General features: G+C 38.8%; 1 protein-coding gene across 2 annotated transcripts; it reads left to right on the top strand.

Annotated features, from left to right (window-relative positions):
* Nucleotides 1–1241: 1241 nt before the first annotated feature.
* On the top strand, nucleotides 1242–18549 carry LOC128553124 (variant surface antigen A-like). Of its 2 annotated transcripts, none has more exons than XM_053534246.1 (7): nucleotides 1242–1369; nucleotides 3938–4033; nucleotides 4983–5108; nucleotides 6435–6542; nucleotides 12058–12101; nucleotides 13402–13506; nucleotides 17823–18549. In XM_053534246.1, exons 1-7 carry the CDS (start codon nucleotides 1348–1350, stop codon nucleotides 18051–18053), a joined length of 732 nt encoding a protein of 243 aa, XP_053390221.1. In that variant the 5' UTR covers nucleotides 1242–1347; the 3' UTR covers nucleotides 18054–18549. The 2 variants fall into 2 exon arrangements, with proteins under 2 accessions (XP_053390221.1, XP_053390217.1); XM_053534242.1 differs by having other exon boundaries at nucleotides 1243–1369; nucleotides 6435–6560.
* Nucleotides 18550–20363: the final 1814 nt, after the last annotated feature.

The following is a 20363-nucleotide window of genomic DNA, read 5'->3' as shown; positions in this document are numbered from 1 at the left end:
GACCTCTACACATGGCACCCACATACTTAATGTATATTATTAGTATCTTATTAATATGTAATAAAGCCTATTTATTGTCATCAGACATAGCTTTAAAATTCCTCAAACAACCAAGTATATTTTATACTGAAATTGAAAAAGCGGGAAAACCTTGTCTTGCATGCAAGAAAAGTCATTATCATGATTATGCTGGTATCGGTGCAGATCACAGTTATACTTAGTTAAGGTATAAACACCAAATAATATCTCAATATCTCATTTTTATCAGTTTTGGTTGGAAATGTTAAAACATTATTAACGGATTTCACAAACTTTTACGGCTACAGTAATCAAATATTTACCGTTGTTATGGACACTTTACATGAGGATTTCCACATTATATTTATTGTTGATTTAAGCTCCAAAGGGATTGTGTTGAATTAATATAACATACTATAAATCTGAAGGGCACGAGGTTAATATGAGATTAGAGTTACCGCATATTGTACCGGAATTTAATTGGCATACTGCTTCTGTGCGTTTCGAAATATTCCTTTTAAAATATAAATTCGTATATTGAATACACGATAAAAGATACAAGAAGTACTTCCATAACAATCAGTATTCTGAATAGGCAATTTCATGTCACATTCCAGTCACTATTGAATGGAATATAACTATTAATACCTATTTGTAACAAACACGATGACATGCCCAAATACAATACATGCCTAGAAATTACAATCAGAAGCAATAAAGCATGTTAGGCACAAAATATTAAATTGTATTCACACACACAAAGTCAAATTACAGGAAACTAGAACAAGCAAAAGTATATCGTGCAAAATAAGAGTTTTGCCAGTAAAACAAAATTATAACACAAGATATAGAGAAAAAAAACAATAAAAAAAAAAAACAACACAAAACCAGAAACTAAAACAAAGCTAAATCATAATGCATAATGCATACTAAATCCGGGCAGCAAAACATAAAAGCACACAAATCAGATTGAAACTTTTTACAAAGAACAATTGCAGGTTGGGCCGCACAACGTACGCACTCGTTTCACAAACTCCTTAAAGTTTTCTGCCATTATGATCTCGACATTTTATCTTTAAGTTTTATCTTTCTAAATATTTCAAAAAAACATTGTGCTAGGATCTTTAAAGGCTGCTAATGATAAAAAAATACATTTAGCGTTAACTTGACTACCGAATCTTATGAGATAAGGTATTCCAAACGCTCTGATTGGCTAAACCCTGCTGGATACTTAATTTCAGCAAACAGCTAGGGTATAAAAACAAGAATACACGCAAGCACGGTTAGAGTGGACCTATTTTATAAGCTTTCAGTATCAAATTATTAGTTATGGATATCAGATCAATTAATTGTAAGTAATTTTATACGGACCTTCTGTTATTTATATTTTAAAAATTGAAATTCTTTTATAGTAAGTGTTAAAAACATCTCCTTATTACAAGTATTTCACGGTGCTCGTTTTTGCCATGTCGTACTGTCGTATTGTATAGTATGATGTTGTTATGAAATTAATAATATTAATAAAGTCTGAACCCCGCCTACAGGTACAGGTAAATGCATTAATTGATAATTTTAAGACAATATATATATCCTATTGCAATGTATTTGAAAAATGATGTTTCTTAACCATCAGAGTGATTTCTGCATTTGGGGTTGGGGTATTATGCATGTTTAGCATTTGCAAAATAGAAACACTACATTACGAATAATTTTCAAATGTTATAATGCTGTAATAATTTCGCTGGGTCAAAATATCGTAAATTTGAAACTTTGAGTATGTTTGAGAGGTTTAATATTCGCGAGATTGTTAAAATGGTTTCCTACTTTACTTTGCATTATACACATAGTAAATATTTACGCGAGATGTAGGGCCTCGCAAATATAGCGAAAATTAAACCCTCGCGAAAATTTCTACCTTTACAGTATCATGTAAACACTCAGAAATTTCTGGAATCCAATAAAAACACTTTTCAAGACCGATTGTATAGTTCTTAAGGTAATAATGACTCTTGGTTCCCAATACTTCAAAATGTTCTTAATATGTTATTTGGCCACTGTATATAAGATACGGTTTAATTAAGAAAATGAGGTTTTATTTCTAGAAGCCAAAAAAGAAATGTTGCAATTTTACTGGATCTACTCTCTATTCCATAGATGTCACGCCGTCAAAATTGGTGTATAATTTGTATAAAACAGTTAACATGTTGAATTAAATTACATTTCAACATATAAGGTAGTTTTAGTAATTGTTTGCAAAATATTTATCAGCGGCATTATCCATGCAGTTTATTGAAGTTTGAACTCTTGACTCAGTTTCTGTTCTGAAAGATGAATCACGCTTTTATTTACAAATTTACTGGACGCCTCCACAATAGTGTAGTTTGAAATATAAATGAATAGATGACAAAGCTTATCTCCTTCATTTCTATATCAATATCCATAGGACAGCATGCTCATTTTGAGAAAATATGTTGGAATGACGGACCTTCTCTCGCTTCTTAATTTTATACAACAGGGATTCAGCCTAAAATGTAAAAATACATACTGTTTGATGTTTCTAATGGATATTGCACCAAATGCATTTCTGCGAAATAAATATGGAAATATAAATGTTATTAAATTGTTCTTGGTAAACACTCAACTCAAGTGTTCAATAAATGTTAGTCACTTTGATCATTTTGAAGCGGACATGTACTGATGAAGACAAAAAAATAATTTGACATTCAAGCAACTGTTTTTTCGCATATCAATCTTTAAATCCCTAAATACATTTTAAAAACTATATATAGTTTATTATATACATATCACGATATCTTGATCAGAAAGTCTCTCTGAAGGACACGAGTCAGAAATTCAGGTTGATATATCTGCAGAGCCAGATATATTGAACTAACGGAAGACTTCGAAGTTGGACCCTTTGTTGTTATATTTTCTGGTCCTTTTCGGATCACAGAGTTCATTCAGATTATCTGTATATTAGACAAGAGTTCCGCTTTAATTAAGTCGACGCTAGGGGAATTTCTATAGTTTCTGATAACAGTCACAACAGCAGTCCTAGTCCTGAGCTTCGGTCGCAAAAAGTTTAACATACTTAAAATCAGTCTTGGTATTGGTTCTTGTTCTTTAAGACAATGGAGTCCAAACTATCTGTATAACAGACTATCCCGTAAGCTGAAAAGTGTTAAACATTATATTGCGTCCCATGCCATGAGCAGACTCAATAAAACTTCTATTTTGCTGCTTCCAAAGGATACTCTTACAGATTTTATCAATATAATATCAGTTTAACTCAAATTGAATCTTAATCATATTCTGACTATTATAATAGTGTAAATAGTTATATGGTCAGTTGTTGGTCGGGATAAATCCATATCGTGCGAAAAAGAAGCTCGGGTCTAATATTGATTTCTAGGACAAGGCATATTTCGCATACAGATATAACGATTAGATCTGGATCCGACTACGCTAGCAATGCCGCCGCAGTTGTTACGTTTGGACAAAAGTCTGTTCCAGTCATTAACTAAGCCGAAATGAAATATATTGGGCTAACATCATTGTCGCCGAAGCAGGAACATTCGGCATCACTAAGAATAAAATGGTGAACATTTTGATTCGGACAAAATATCTTTCACCGGAGGATCTTATGTTACAACAGCAAACAACTTGACTAGAAATGTTTTATCTATCAAATAAATACATTGAGTTATAGCAGAATCAAAATTTTATGTGTTACCTATTGTTGTTGTCACAAAAGCTGATGGACAGGCAAAATCGGTATAAATGACAGTAACAAAGATCACCGCCGAAGATAATATACATTTTTGTAACTAATAGTAAAGTAGAAGTCACGAAGCCATTGTCAAGCGTACGAAAGAGGAAAACTAATGGCAGAATTATCTCTTTTTGATATATATTTCAGGTTTGGTTGCGGTAATGGTATTCTTGATAGTACCATTTATCAAAGGACAAACAAATCTTACAAACGCACAAACAGCGTCGCCGGTGAATAATACAGGTAATACTTTAGCAATGACAGTTTGTAGCATTCAAATACGGCTAATTCATTTATGTAAAGACAAATGTCAATTCTTTAAGTATTAAATACGTTTTGCTCGGTGTGCCATATTTATAACAACTTCAAAAACATTCAACTTTTTATTTTATTAAAGTGTCACATGTAAAACATTCATAGCATTTTTTACACAATGTATAATACAATCTGGTTAAAACAGTTTTACATCCAGCCAATACTGACTTATAAGACACTAAAACAGTATAAAAAAGTTTGTACGTTAAAATGTTTTGTTTGAAAGTATTCATATTCTGACTGTCATTTACCTGACGACATTCGTGCCACCGCCACAGAAACAATGACGTGATCAAAGCATCGCCAGGCAAATCCGACTCAGCAGTATCATTTACATTACATCAGGCCTCCCACATTGGGAAATAAAAGTTTTCTATCTGTAAAGTTAAAAGGGACTAATTGTCAGATAGGCAAAGACAAAGTAAAATAAAATTATCATAAATCTTTCTAGTCTACATGTACTTATTAGAGTCATCTATTTTAGCTGGCACAGAACCTTGTTTTTACATTATTTAAAATAAAGAAATGGACGAATTTCTCTCTTCAAAATAAAAAACGTACAGGACCAAAGATACGTCAAAGAACCATGCTAAATAAAATTATTGTCATGTCCATAAATTCGGTTTTTTTAATATCAGTGTAAAGTTATGTGTTAAGCATATTCTAACTACTGAATATTATTAAATGTCTTACTAGCATTTTCTTTATACAAGAAAAGGCTGCATAATCTGACAATCAGTCTCTTTAGATAAAATAGTTTTCATATCAATATCCTTATTGCACAATATGATAAATATTTCAAATTCAATATTTAATATGACAACAATTTGAATTGCATTCATAGTTAAAAAGTTTAATTGTGTACCATTTTCGAAAGGACAAACAAATACAAGTGTCGGAGGGAATGTCGGAACAAAAGCGCCAGCAGTGGTAGCAGGAGGGAATAAGACAGGAAACGGGAAAAATGGAACAGGGACAATGAATGGTACAGGAGGGGGTTCCGGTAACTTAATATTTTACTTTCACTTTGTCAACGAAATACTTTAAATTAAAATGTGTGTCTCCAAACCATACTCAACTCAAGTGTTCAGTAAATGTTAGTCACTTTGATCATTTTAAAGCAAACATGTACTGATGTAGACAAAAAATAATTTGACATTCAAGCAACGTTTTAATTGGCTATCGAGAGATTTTCTACTTCCGGGCAAAAGCGAGTTTAAGACGGCTGCGCCGAAAAAAATATGTGCCTTATAGAGGTATTGGCTCATGAGAATGTTACAGATATTTTTGCTGATCCAATGCAAGATGAATATTCCTTAAGCTATATATATGTGACATCAAACTCTTCAACTATTGATTAATTCAAATTTTGCTGAACTTTTGACACCTTTTGCATATCAATCTTTTTCCCTAAATACATTTTAAAAACTATTTATACATATTTATAAACATGTACATATATTATCTACATAAATAATTAGACTTGACTTTACTTGGGGAAACTGTACCTTTGCTAGACATATCTTAAAGTAAAAGTTTTCTATGTGTAAGGTTAAAAGGGCCTAATTGTCAGATAGGCAAAGACAAAGTAAAATAAAATTATCATAAATCTTTCTAGTCTCTAGTCTACATGTACTTATTAGATCATCTATTTTAGCTGGCACAGAACCTTGTCTTTACATTATTTAAAATAAAGAAATGGACGAATTTCTCTCTTCAAAATAAAAACACGTACAGGACCAATGATACGTCAAAGAACCATGCTAAATAAAAGTATTGTCATGTCTTTGATGTCTCTCTCTCTCTCTCTCTCTCTCTCTCTCTCTCTCTCTCTCTTGTATTATTGTAATCTTTCTGTTGTTTTCTTGCTCTCTCTCAAGTAACTTGCTCACATTTAGTCTGTTTAATAGAATATAAGATTTTTTCTATGGGAAGGGCTGTATGCTGATGTTGAAATAAATCGTAGCCCAACCCTTTTGTTTTTTGTTGTGTGTTAAACTTGTATGTAATATTGTGTGTAATATTGAAACAGTGAGCAATAAAATATGATTAAACTATTGTCATGTCCAAAAATTCGGCGTTTTTAATATAAGTGTAAAATTATGTGTTAAGCATATTTTAACTACTGAATATTATTAAATGTCTTACTAGCATTTTCTTTATACAAGAAAAGGTTGCATAATCTGACAAGTCTCTTTAGATAAAATAGTTTTCATATCAATATCCTTATTGCACAATATGATAAATATTTCAAATTCAATATCTAATATGACAACAATCTGAATTGCATTCGTAGTTACAAAGTTTAATTGTGTACCATTTTCCAAAGGACAAACAAATACAAGTGTCGGAGGGAATGTCGGAACAAAAGCGCCAGCAGTGGTAGCAGGAGGGAATAAGACAGGAAACGTGAAAAATGGAACAGGGACAATAAATGGTACAGGAGGGGGTTCCGGTAACTTTATACTTTCACTTTGTCAACGAAATACTTTAAATTAAAATGTGTGTCTCCAAACCATACGTAGAAATGAACTCAACTTAAACCGCCTGTTGTTTGAATGCAAGTTCCGGGGCCTACTGTGTTGTGTATATCGGTCATTTGTATCTGGGAAATAGCTACGCATGAATGGAATTTAAATAAACAAACATTCACTATGACCAGACAGTATAGAAGTGTAATATCGATACCACCTAAACTGCTACCCCTGAACAAGCTTTTCGCATCAACAACTACAGCTTATATATAGATTTTATAGACAATGTTTCATTCAATACTGTTTTGTCTAGATGCGTCTTTGTGTAAATTAACGCATCAAAGTAATTAGGCATTTTCTCTGACAATGAAATGTGTCAACGCAAATTAAATTCAAACTATCTCTGAACATGTATAACATACAGTGAAACACCACTCGCTTCAGCACCGGAGAATCGAGCATCAGGCCGACTGTACCACCGGTGAATCGAGCACCAGGCTAGACTCTAGCACCAGTGAATTGAGCACCAGGCTAGACTCTAGCACCAGTGGATCGAGCACCAGGCTAGTCTCTAGCACCAGTGGATCGAGCACAAGGCTAGACTCTAGCACCGGTGAATCGAGCACAGACTAGACTCTAGCATCAGTGAATCGAGCACAGGCTAGACTCTAGCACCAGTGAATCGAACACCAGGCTAGACTCTAGCACCAGTGGATCGAGCACCAGGCTAGACTCTAACACCAGTGGATCGAGCACAATACTAGACTCTAGCACCAGTGGATCGAGCACAAGGCTAGACTCTAGCACCAGTGGATCGAGCACAGGCTAGACTCTAGCACCAGTGGATCGAGCACAAGACTAGACTCTAGCACCAGTGAATCGAGCACAGGCTAGACTTTAGCACCAGTGGATCGAGCACAAGGTTAGACTCTAGCACCAGTGGATCGAGCACCAGGCTAGACTCTAGCACCAGTGGATCGAGCACAAGGTTAGACTCTAGCACCAGTGGATCGAGCACCAGGCTAGACTCTAGCACCAGTGAATCGAGCACCAGGCTAGACTCTAGCACCAGTGAATCGAGCACCAGGCTAGACTCTAGCACCAGTGGATCGAGCACAGGCTAGACTCTAGCACCATTGGATCGAGCACAAGGTTAGACTCTAGCACCAGTGGATCGAGCACCAGGCTAGACTCTAGCACCAGTGGATCGAGCACTAGGCTAGACTCTAGCACCAGTGAATCGGGCACAGGCTAGACTCTAGCACCAGTGGATCGAGCACTAGGCTAGACTCTAGCACCAGTGAATCGAGCACCAGGCTAGACTCTAGCACCAGTGGATCGAGCACAAGACTAGACTCTAGCACCAGTGGATCAAGCACAAGGCTAGACTCTAGCACCAGTGAATCGAGCACAAGGCTAGACTCTAGCACCAGTGGATCGAGCACTAGGCTAGACACTAGCACCAGTGGATCGAGCACCAGGCTAGACTCTAGCACCAGTGAATCGAGCACCAGGCTAGACTCTAGCACCAGTGGGTCGAGCACCAGGCTAGACTCTAGCACCAGTGGATCGAGCACAGGCTAGACTCTAGCACCAGTGGATCGAGCACAAGGTTAGACTCTAGCACCAGTGGATCGAGCACCAGGCTAGACTCTAGCACCAGTGGATCGAGCACTAGGCTAGACTCTAGCACCAGTGAATCGGGCACAGGCTAGACTCTAGCACCAGTGGATCGAGCACTAGGCTAGACTCTAGCACCAGTGAATCGAGCACCAGGCTAGACTCTAGCACCAGTGGATCGAGCACCAGGCTAGACTCTAGCACCAGTGGATCGAGCACAGGCTAGACTCTAGCACCATTGGATCGAGCACAAGGTTAGACTCTAGCACCAGTGGATCGAGCACCAGGCTAGACTCTAGCACCAGTGGATCGAGCACTAGGCTAGACTCTAGCACCAGTGAATCGGGCACAGGCTAGACTCTAGCACCAGTGGATCGAGCACTAGGCTAGACTCTAGCACCAGTGAATCGAGCACCAGGCTAGACTCTAGCACCAGTGGATCGAGCACAAGACTAGACTCTAGCACCAGTGGATCAAGCACAAGGCTAGACTCTAGCACCAGTGAATCGAGCACAAGGCTAGACTCTAGCACCAGTGGATCGAGCACTAGGCTAGACACTAGCACCAGTGGATCGAGCACCAGGCTAGACTCTAGCACCAGTGAATCGAGCACCAGGCTAGACTCTAGCACCAGTGGTCGAGCACCAGGCTAGACTCTAGCACCAGTGGATCGAGCACAGGCTAGACTCTAGCACCAGTGGATCGAGCACAAGGTTAGACTCTAGCACCAGTGGATCGAGCACCAGGCTAGACTCTAGCACCAGTGGATCGAGCACTAGGCTAGACTCTAGCACCAGTGAATCGGGCACAGGCTAGACTCTAGCACCAGTGGATCGAGCACTAGGCTAGACTCTAGCACCAGTGAATCGAGCACCAGGCTAGACTCTAGCACCAGTGGATCGAGCACAAGACTAGACTCTAGCACCAGTGGATCAAGCACAAGGCTAGACTCTAGCACCAGTGAATCGAGCACAGGCTAGGCTCTAGCACCAGTGGATCGAGCACAAGGCTAGACTCTAGCACCAGTGGATCGAGCACTAGGCTAGACACTAGCACCAGTGGATCGAACACAAGGCTAGACTCTGGCACCAGTGGCTCCAGCACCAGGCCAGACTCTAGCACCAGTGGGTCGAGCACCAGCCCGGACTCGGGCATAAATGGTTCGAGCACTAGGCCGGGCTCTTGCACAAGTACCAGGCTCTAGCACCAGTGGATCGAGCACAAGGCTAGACTCTAGCACCAGTGAATCGAGCACAGGCTAGACTCTAGCACCAGTGGATCGAGCACCAGGCTAGACTCTAGCACCAGTGGATCGAGCACTAGGCTAGACTCTAGCACCAGTGAATCGGGCACAGGCTAGACTCTAGCACCAGTGGATCGAGCACTAGGCTAGACTCTAGCACCAGTGAATCGAGCACCAGGCTAGACTCTAGCACCAGTGGATCGAGCACCAGGCTAGACTCTAGCACCAGTGGATCGAGCACAGGCTAGACTCTGCACCATTGGATCGAGCACAAGGTTAGACTCTAGCACCAGTGGATCGAGCACCAGGCTAGACTCTAGCACCAGTGGATCGAGCACTAGGCTAGACTCTAGCACCAGTGAATCGGGCACAGGCTAGACTCTAGCACCAGTGGATCGAGCACTAGGCTAGACTCTAGCACCAGTGAATCGAGCACCAGGCTAGACTCTAGCACCAGTGGATCGAGCACAAGACTAGACTCTAGCACCAGTGGATCAAGCACAAGGCTAGACTCTAGCACCAGTGAATCGAGCACAAGGCTAGACTCTAGCACCAGTGGATCGAGCACTAGGCTAGACACTAGCACCAGTGGATCGAGCACCAGGCTAGACTCTAGCACCAGTGAATCGAGCACCAGGCTAGACTCTAGCACCAGTGGGTCGAGCACCAGGCTAGACTCTACACCAGTGGATCGAGCACAGGCTAGACTCTAGCACCAGTGGATCGAGCACAAGGTTAGACTCTAGCACCAGTGGATCGAGCACCAGGCTAGACTCTAGCACCAGTGGATCGAGCACTAGGCTAGACTCTAGCACCAGTGAATCGGGCACAGGCTAGACTCTAGCACCAGTGGATCGAGCACTAGGCTAGACTCTAGCACCAGTGAATCGAGCACCAGGCTAGACTCTAGCACCAGTGGATCGAGCACAAGACTAGACTCTAGCACCAGTGGATCAAGCACAAGGCTAGACTCTAGCACCAGTGAATCGAGCACAGGCTAGGCTCTAGCACCAGTGGATCGAGCACAAGGCTAGACTCTAGCACCAGTGGATCGAGCACTAGGCTAGACACTAGCACCAGTGGATCGAACACAAGGCTAGACTCTGGCACCAGTGGCTCCAGCACCAGGCCAGACTCTAGCACCAGTGGGTCGAGCACCAGCCCGGACTCGGGCATAAATGGTTCGAGCACTAGGCCGGGCTCTTGCACAAGTACCAGGCTCTAGCACCAGTGGATCGAGCACAAGGCTAGACTCTAGCACCAGTGAATCGAGCACAGGCTAGACTCTAGCACCAGTGGATCGAGCACAAGGTTAGACTCTAGCACCAGTGGATCGAGCACCAGGCTAGACTCTAGCACCAGTGGATCGAGCACAAGGCTAGACTCTAGCACCAGTGAATCGAGCACAGGCTAGACTCTAGCACCAGTGGATCGAGCACTAGGCTAGACTCTAGCACCAGTGAATCAAGCACTAGGCTAGACTCTAGCACCAGTGAATTGAGCACCAGGCTAGACTCTAGCACCAGTGGATCGAGCACAGACTAGACTCTAGCACCAGTGAATCGAGCACAAGGTTAGACTCTAGCACCAGTGGATCGAGCACCAGGCTAGACTCTAGCACCAGTGGATCGAGCACTAGGCTAGACTCTAGCACCAGTGAATCGAGCACAGGCTAGTCTCTAGCACCAGTGGATTGAGCACAAGGCTAGACTCTAGCACCAGTGAATCAAGCACCAGGCTAGACTCTAGCACCAGTGAATCGAGCACCAGGCTAGACTCTAGCACCAATGGATCGAGCACCAGGCTAGACTCTAGCGCCAGTGGATCGAGCACAAGGCTAGACTCTATCACCAGTGGATCGAGCACTCGGCTAGACACTAGCACCAGTGAATCGAGCACTAGGCTAGACTCTAGCACCAGTGGATCGAACACAAGGCTAGACTCTGGCACCAGTGGCTCCAGCACCAGGCCAGACTCTAGCACCGATGGGTCGAGCACCAGCCCGGACTCAGGCATAAGTGGCTCGAGCACTAGGCCGGGCTCTTGCACAAGTACCAGGCCAGATTCTAGCACCAATGCATCGACCTCTATGCAGTTCAGAAATTCGAATCATACATTCAGTCATTTCACACAAAAGCACCAATTTGCGGGAGTCCTAACAAATATAGTTCGCTTAAATAACAAGTTAAATATAAATGCCTATAATGTCCATCTAATATAATCACTTTATTCAGAGAAACCACCCGTTTCAAAATACAACACTAGCCCTGTTACAACCCCGGTAGTTAATCGTCGAATAAATGCCATGTTCTCAAAAATAGGTATAGCACAAATATAGTTCCGCAGAAAAAGGACCATAATAACAAATGTAGCAGTAGCAGGGCAGATCCAGCCTACTTCCAATGTCAATGTCAGTTTATTAGTCCTGAGGCGTTCATTATCATTCGTATGTAGTCTAAATGTTCTAAATATCTAGCGGTTGAAAACTGGTTCTTGTACATTGGTTCTTTGGATTATGTTATACTACTTTTTTGTTTTGTTTTCTTAGGCAATATGTTTTGCATATTAATCTAGAAAGAGAATGAATGTAATTTTTAGTACGCGTATCTCTTCAGGGGCTGTGACACCGAAGGTAACACCAAAGGTGACGACACCAAAAGTAAGATAAAGTCATTTTACTAATTTTTTTTTTTCGCCTCACATATACCGTGGTTTTATTTAAACTCGAATAAATACAAACGTTTTATTTCAATCTGCCAATGATTTACTAGCTTTTTTCACTAATGAATTTTAAAGCAATGTTGAGCTTTTAGCATTTATAAAGTGTTCCTCAAAGTACGTGGATGTCACGCAGGTAGCAGCTGCGAAAAGAATTCGGTACAATTTATTATTGCATGAACGCAACAATCAAAATTGTTCACGGTAACATTATAGTTCAGGTCCTAGTAGTAATGAAACATCTTTAATTTAGGTAAAGCTTACAAATCTGTTTTATTTAATGCAATTTATTTGGGATAATCATCGTAATAATTAATTACATAAGCATACCGATGGTATAAGTAAGTATATGTATTGTAATGTTTTGTGGGTGTGGGTTAGGTATCCGTCAGAGTACCTAAAATATTTTTAGTTTTAATTCTGTAACGCTTTAACATATCGTTATGTGAGTCCACCTATTCCCGTGAGATATATGATATAGACAAAATGGAAAAAATATGGCAGACTGTTGCGTTTTTCAAATAAGTATACATAATTTAAAGAATAAACATTGATATTATATTCATGTGCAAATAAAATAAGTTATAAGTTATATCACAGATTGTATCTAATTCTTTGTTAAAAAAGTTGTGCTGTTGACTCTGACAACAGGAATCCGCCGATACAGCTGGCGAAATTAAACGTTAATGAAGCATTATGAATGGCATTTCGTATTAAAATGAAACTTGTACTTGACAATGATAATTGAACAAAAATACAAACTAGTATTAAAAGTATGAAATGAATATGATTACACATCAACCTGTCCGCTAATTTCTGATTTCCCTTACTAACAGACGAGTCTGTAAATTGAACTCAAACTTTGAAATCAAACTATCGTATGATTACAATACAATAATGTTTTGAGTTATTATTTACTATCATATCTCTTAAAATTTTAAAGTCAACTGTTGTGACGAGTTTATCTGCCAATTTGTTCAAAAATATAACACTAATACAGCATCAAAAATGCCATGAACCAATAGTTACTAGAAGTAAACGCATTTTTAAGCAATGTCCATATATACCTTCCTAGTGAGCCTCTTTATCGTGGTAAAAATGTTAGATAATATTTTGAAAAATCTATTCATTTTTATTATTAAGCGACCCCACATGTTTTGCATTTTACTCTGCTTCATATTCACCTGTGTTGAATAAAACATATTATTCAATTTCCACTATAGTAGCAGTTTAAATTTCAGCCTAAACAGTGTGTTAAGGGAAAGTGCACGGCCAAGGGTGAGGATGAATCCTGCCTTAGCACTATTACTGGAAAATGCCCACTTCTGAGTACCGGAAGTTGTACGGTAAGTTCACCTTTTTCTTTACTTACGAAAGAGTAATTTTTGCCGTATAATGAATTACTTAACCTGGTTATGCGTGGTACGACCACAATGTATTTTACATCTTTATGGCATATTGAACAAATGACGGAACGGGGTAATGTGATTCCTTTTAAGCTATTCATCTTGGTCATAGGATCGATCATTTAGGTCTGAGAATGTACATGTGTCGGGCTGAGAAAGGAATACACGTAAATATAATGAAGTCTGTGAAGTTGGCGAGAAGTTCGACATTGAACATTGGATAAGAGAGCGACATTGAACATTTAAAGTGTGAAGTTGGCAATAAGTTAAACATTCAACATTGAACATTCGATCTCAGAACGACATTGGACATTCGAACTGAAAAGGACATTGGACATTCAATTTCAGAACGAAATTTGACATTTGATAGCAGAACGACATTGGACATTCGATACCAGAACGACATTGGACATTCGAACCCAGAACGACATTGGACATTCGAATCCAGAACGACACTGGACATTCGAATCCAAAACGACATTGGACATTCGAATCCAGAACGACTTTGGACATTCGAATCCAGAACGACATTGGAAATTCTATTTCAGAACGACATTGGACATTCGAATCCAGAACGAAATTGGACATTGGATTTCAAAACGACATTGGACATTCGATACCAGAACGACATTGGACATTCACACCCAGAACGACATTGGACATTGGAACCCAGAACAACATTGGACATTCGAATCCATAAAGACATTGGACATTCGAACCCAGAAAAACATTGGACATTCAATTTCAGAACGACATTGGACATTCGAAACCATAACGACATTGGACATTCAATTTTAGAACGACATTGGACATTCGATACCAGAACGACATTGGACATTCGTTTTCAGAACGACATGGGACATTCGATACCAGAACGACATTGGATATTCGATTTAAGAACGACATTGGACATTCTATTTCAAAACGACATTGGAGATTCGAATCCAGAACGACATTGGACATTCGAACCCAAAACGGCATTGGACATTCGAACCCAGAACGACATTGGACATTCGAATCCATAAAGACATTGGACATTCGAACCCAGAACGATATTGAACATTCAATTTCAGAACGACATTGTACATTTGATAGCAGATTGACATTGGACATTCGATACCAGAACGACATTGGACATTCGGTTTCAGAGCGACATTGGACATTCGAATCTAGAACGACATTGGACATTCGATACCAGAATGACATTGATCATTCGAACCCAGAACGACATTGGACATTCGAATCCAAAAAAGTATGTACGATACGTATTGCATATCCTAACTTATCACATTCTATCAGCAAAACCTGATAATTTAAAAATAAAAATCGAAATGTCGTTTTCGGTTCGAAAATCTCATATCGTTCTGCTATTTAATGTCCACTGTCGTTTTGGATTCGAATCTCCAAATGTCGTTCTGAAATCGAATGTCCAATGTCGTTTTGGATTTGAATGTCCAATGTCGTTCTGGTATCGAATGTCCAATATCGTTCTTAAATCGAAGGTCCAATGTCGATATTTATTCGAATGTCCAATGTCGTTTTGGATTCGAATGTCCAATGTCGTTCTGGGTTCGAATGACCAATGTCGTTCTGAAACCGAATGTCCAATGTCGTTCTGGTATCGAATGTTCAATGTCGTTCTGGTATCGAATGTCCAATGTCGTTCTGAAATCGAATGTCCAATGTCGTTTTGGATTCGAATGTCCAATGTCGTTATGCTATGGAATGTCCAATGTCGTTCTGGATTCGAATGTCTACTGTTGTTCTGGATTCGAATGTCCAATGTTGTTCTGGTAACGAATTTCCAATGTCGTTCTGGATTCGAATGTCCAATGTCGTTCTGCTATCAAATGTCCAATATCGTTCTGGTATCGAATGTCCAATGTCGTTCTGCTATCAAATGTCCAATATCGTTCTGAAATTGAATGTCCAATGTCGTTCTGGGGTCGAATGTCCAATGCCTTTATGGATTCGAATGTCCAATGTCGTTATGGGTTCGAATGTCCAATGTCATTCTGAAATCGAAGGTCCAATGGCGTTATGGTTTCGAATGTCAAATGTCGTTCTGAAATTGAATGTCCAATGTCGTTCTGGGTTCGAATGTCCAATGTCTTTATTGCTTCAAATGTCCAATGTTGTTCCGGGTTCGAATGTCCAATGTCGTTCTGGTATCGAATGTCCAATGTCGTTTTAAAATCCAATGTCCAATGTCGTTCTGGATTCGAATGTCCAATGTCGTTCTGAAATAGAATGTCCAATGTCGTTCTGGATTCGAATGTCCAAAGTCGTTTTGTATTCGAATGTCTAATCTCGTTCTGGATTCGAATGTCCAATTTCGTTCTGGGTTCGAATCTCCAATGTCGTTCTGGTATCGAATGTCCAATGTCGTTCTGCTATCAAATGTACAATGTCGTTCTGAAATTGAATGTCCAATGTCCTTTTCAGTTCGAATGTCCAATGTCGTTCTGAGATCGAATGTTCAATGTCGAATGTTTAACTTATTGCCAACTTCACGCTTTAAATGTTCAATGTCGTTCTCTTATCCAATGTTCAATGTCGAATGTCGAACTTCTCGCCAACTTCACACTCTTAATATAATGAGTGTTGTTTTGAAGCGCAGTTGTAAGCATTTCCACAAGTGATGGTTAATACGTGAATTGTACATTCCATCGCTATTATAAAATTTAACCAACCACACCTCTTTGAGTATTCTGGACGATGTTATGAGTAAAATGTATGTACAGTTTTAATAAATAACGCCGGTAGTCACTTATCAATGGTAATGTTTGTGCGATATCCGTAACTACCAGTGTTGCCGTTTAAAAGTTACCGCAACCGCCGGTGTTACCCAATAAAAAGCCTGAATGTTTTTAATCCATCCGATATAAAGTTCATTATCTGGGCCCGGTTGTTTGAAACTTTAACCGACTGTTAAACTAACCATCGGTTAAATTTTTATTCAAAATACTAGACTTGGTGGGACACACTAGTGTGATGTTTTGATTTTATTGTAAAGATTTTCCAGTGTTCAAAATTCTTACATCATACATCTGTTTATCAAAGTCTTCTGAAATGCCGACAAATAGCCCTAAAAATCAATCAACCGTTAGCTTAATCGCCTGTTAAAGTTTCGAACAACTGGGTCCAGGTCAGCAAAAATACTGTCAGGAAGAGTTATTTTACGGACAACTTAACTTTATCTAAGTTACAGGTTTGGTCTAACATTTGACATTGGACATTGTCCATAACGGAAGTATATCATTTCTCAGCCGTAAGCACATATACTTTAATTTCAGATATGCAAATATAAGTAGATATATAAACAGATAAGAGGAAGTTACTTATTGCATAAATACCATTTTACGGTGTTATCCGCTGAAGACAATGAGATGATTGGTCGTTGAAACTAACTTTCCTTTAACATTTATAAAATACGCAGACTGATGCCGTAACTTCAACACTTTAATTTTGTATCATATTGAACAATAATAATAATAATCTATCTGCTATAAATGTACCACATCTGAAATAGTAAACTTGCAATTATATTTGTTTTGTGGATGTTTGTAAGCAAAGGGTATGCTTCCTGGCAGACGTCAGCGACGTCTTCATAACGCCAACTTCGTTTATGATTAAATGTCGGATTTAATTTATTTTTTAATCTATAAAACTACACTGATAAACATTTCTTATTTATAAACAATATTATATTCAAGGAGTTTAGGGGATTTTCTATAGCAGACATTTAAATATTTCCATTTGCAGTTATTGATAATTTTGCATTAAGGATGTCAAAACGTCGATTGGACCGCTAGTGCGTTACTAAGGTTATCTTATTATTTTCTAGTTTGTGACAACATTCTATTTGAACTTAAGCAGAGTTACTAGCGAACATGTAACTGGTAATAACGGTTCCATTTGTGGTAACTTGCACATAACGGGAGCAAAATTGTAAAGCCAGTCTACAAACCTTTTGAACATCCCTCGTATAAACAGTTTAAAATTATTATGTTTTTCAAAGACTATGTCTAAAAATGTAGACGTGTTAAAATGGCATTTTATCTTGAATGACTTTTACCATTTTAGTTGATATCAGTGCTGCTGTTTGGCTGAAACATAAATCAGCACACTTCAATATATATTCGATGTAATCAAAAACGAAAATCCGCTCACAATGTGGAGAAACCACCCCATTTGATATCTTGTATCTACCTTTTCTTGAGCATTTTATTTTACTTTCTTATTCTGTATAACAGACACTTGTGACAAAGAATGCATCACATACAACTGTAAATGTTGACTGTAGTCCAAGCGCATGTCCTCCACCGGGAACACCGACTACTTCAACCGCAAAACCGCCAACAACTTCAACAAATAGCTGTTGTAATACAGATCTCTGCAATCAGTATCAAAATTCAGCAGCTGTCAGTCTCACGACAAATATGCTTTATGCTATAGGATTGATACTCATCAACGTTTACCTGTAGTGACCTTTTTTAACAATTCGACATCTAGGATATAGAGAGGAGTAAACATGAATAAAATCATCGCATACTTCCTAACAACACTGACTGTAGATGTGTTGAAAATATTGCTTATATGTTTAAATGATTGACATACAAATAACTTGCCCAGGAGACAAATATTGTTTACGTTTCAGTGTATTTTATTGTGATATCAGAAGTCTGAAGATGCGTTTACGTACGTTTAAGTTGAGATGAACACATCTTACGTACGGATTTTTAAAATTAGTTTGTGATGATTTGCTAATATTATTCTAACTCAGTTACTTTGAAGAGTCCTGATGAAGCTGCTAGCTGACCAAGTGCTCTAATGATAAATAACAGTGTTATAATAATGTTATTTTAACGTGTCTATTTCTCTGAAATATATCTAAATTTTGCAAACTTTCCGTCCAGATGTTTTCATAGTTTTTTTTTATAGATTGCTATATTTTTGATAAAAGAATAAAACTGTAGAGTATCCTGGTCTTCTTTTATCTATTAATTCAGAAAAACGAATGTTTTAAGCGGCTAACTGTCATGACATGATATTAAAGAGAAAAAAATAGATGAAATGGTCAAAATGGTGGATAAAGTAAAACGGTACATACACGAGCTTCAGTTGTCACTGTGACCAAGCAGTAGTATATAGAAATATCTAAGACGCTTTATTTAATGGCACCGTTTAAAGGTAAAAATCAGGAATAAATTAAATGAAACTAGCGCGTCACTAACAAATCTGTTATAGGTGACTTTGATATTTATCCTCACTTTTTATCGAAAATTTGTTTCAACTTGGGTTTAACGTCACATCGACACACTTATAGGTCATATGTCGACTTTCCAGCCTTGATGGTGGAGGAAGACCTCAGGTGCCCCTCCGCGCAGCGGACAGTGAGTAGAACCAGCGACCTTCCGTAAGCCAGGTTGATGGCTTCCTCGCATCAAGAATTCAACGTTCCTAGTGAGGCCCAAACCAATATTGGTGAAGGGGCAAGTCAGTTACCTTAACCACTCGACCATTGGGGCCCCTGTTTCACCTTGGTATGTTAATACCGAACTGTTTTTCTCATTTTATCTCCGTTTTACTTCTATCTGTATGCTAAGTTTATTTAAAGTTAATGTCATCTTTTTTCACTGACACAGTAAAAGATCAATAGTAAAAGCCGCGCAAAGACAAGGATAAATATCCATCAAAGAAAGCCAGGTTCTAAAAACGCAGCCTCCTCAAACGTTTGCCCTGCATGCGGACGTGCACACGACCAACACACACATGAAGCAAACTCACGAGGACAAAACGAACAAATAAAGGAACACAGTGGAGCACCGCCTTGGAACGGTCAGAGCCAAAACCACCACTGAGGAGCTTAAATCGATTTATGGTGCACATTAGCAGTTGCTTATGGTTATTGACAAAGATACATAGACAACTGCGACGAAATGATCAAGTTAGGAAATATATTTGAGCGCTGCCTTGGATCGGTCCGTGATAAAATTTAAACCGATTAATCCTTCCATCTGCATCATGTTCTCAAGTTACAAGACAGTGTGAATAACAGTAATCCCCGTAAGTTGCATCAAGATATGCATAACACAAAATTGCCATTGTAAACATTGGGGTCAGGCACATGCTGAGTTTGAGAAAAAAATGCTTTATCAACATTAAAATACAAATAACAAAGTCCATCCATATCTAAACATTAAGTATAGAATGGGAAATAACTCCCAAATGCCAATTTTGACATGCATGCAGCAGATTTCCATGTAATCACACCGCTACCCCATATATTTTGGTGATATGTACAGCATCACATGTGTAAAGCCATACACTTTCAAAACATGTTCTACACACTAAACCGTCAATAGTTTCTGGTCGTATACAAGGTCGTAAAGCGTAGACATGTTCATGTGCCTAAAGAAAGTGTAAGAAATATAGAGAAATGTCACTAAAACTGTTGATAAAGATTTTTCTCAGTCTCAGCATGTAACGGACCCCTATGTTTATAAATAGTTTTAAAAAGAAAGCGTAATGGACCATATACATATTCACAAAGTTCCTATGTACATGTATAGTGTTCTATAAAACAGAACAGGCAAACAGATCCAGTGGTCTTTAAGAAACCTGTTCCGTCAGATACAGTAAACGAGGACTAAACACCAAATATGCAGTGACTGAAAATCACCGGGTCATGTTTCAACAAAACTGTTCTTAATTTTACCATGGTAAGAAAGTTGCCATGACATAGACTCTTGTAAACGATAAAACCCTGATGAATTAATAAAAGGAGACTTATA

This window comes from Mercenaria mercenaria, chromosome 2 (genome assembly GCF_021730395.1).
Source record: "Mercenaria mercenaria strain notata chromosome 2, MADL_Memer_1, whole genome shotgun sequence".
Taxonomy (NCBI): domain Eukaryota; kingdom Metazoa; phylum Mollusca; class Bivalvia; order Venerida; family Veneridae; genus Mercenaria; species Mercenaria mercenaria.
The sequence above is the reverse complement of the archived record's forward strand: the minus strand, read 5'-3'. Positions and strand labels throughout refer to the sequence as shown.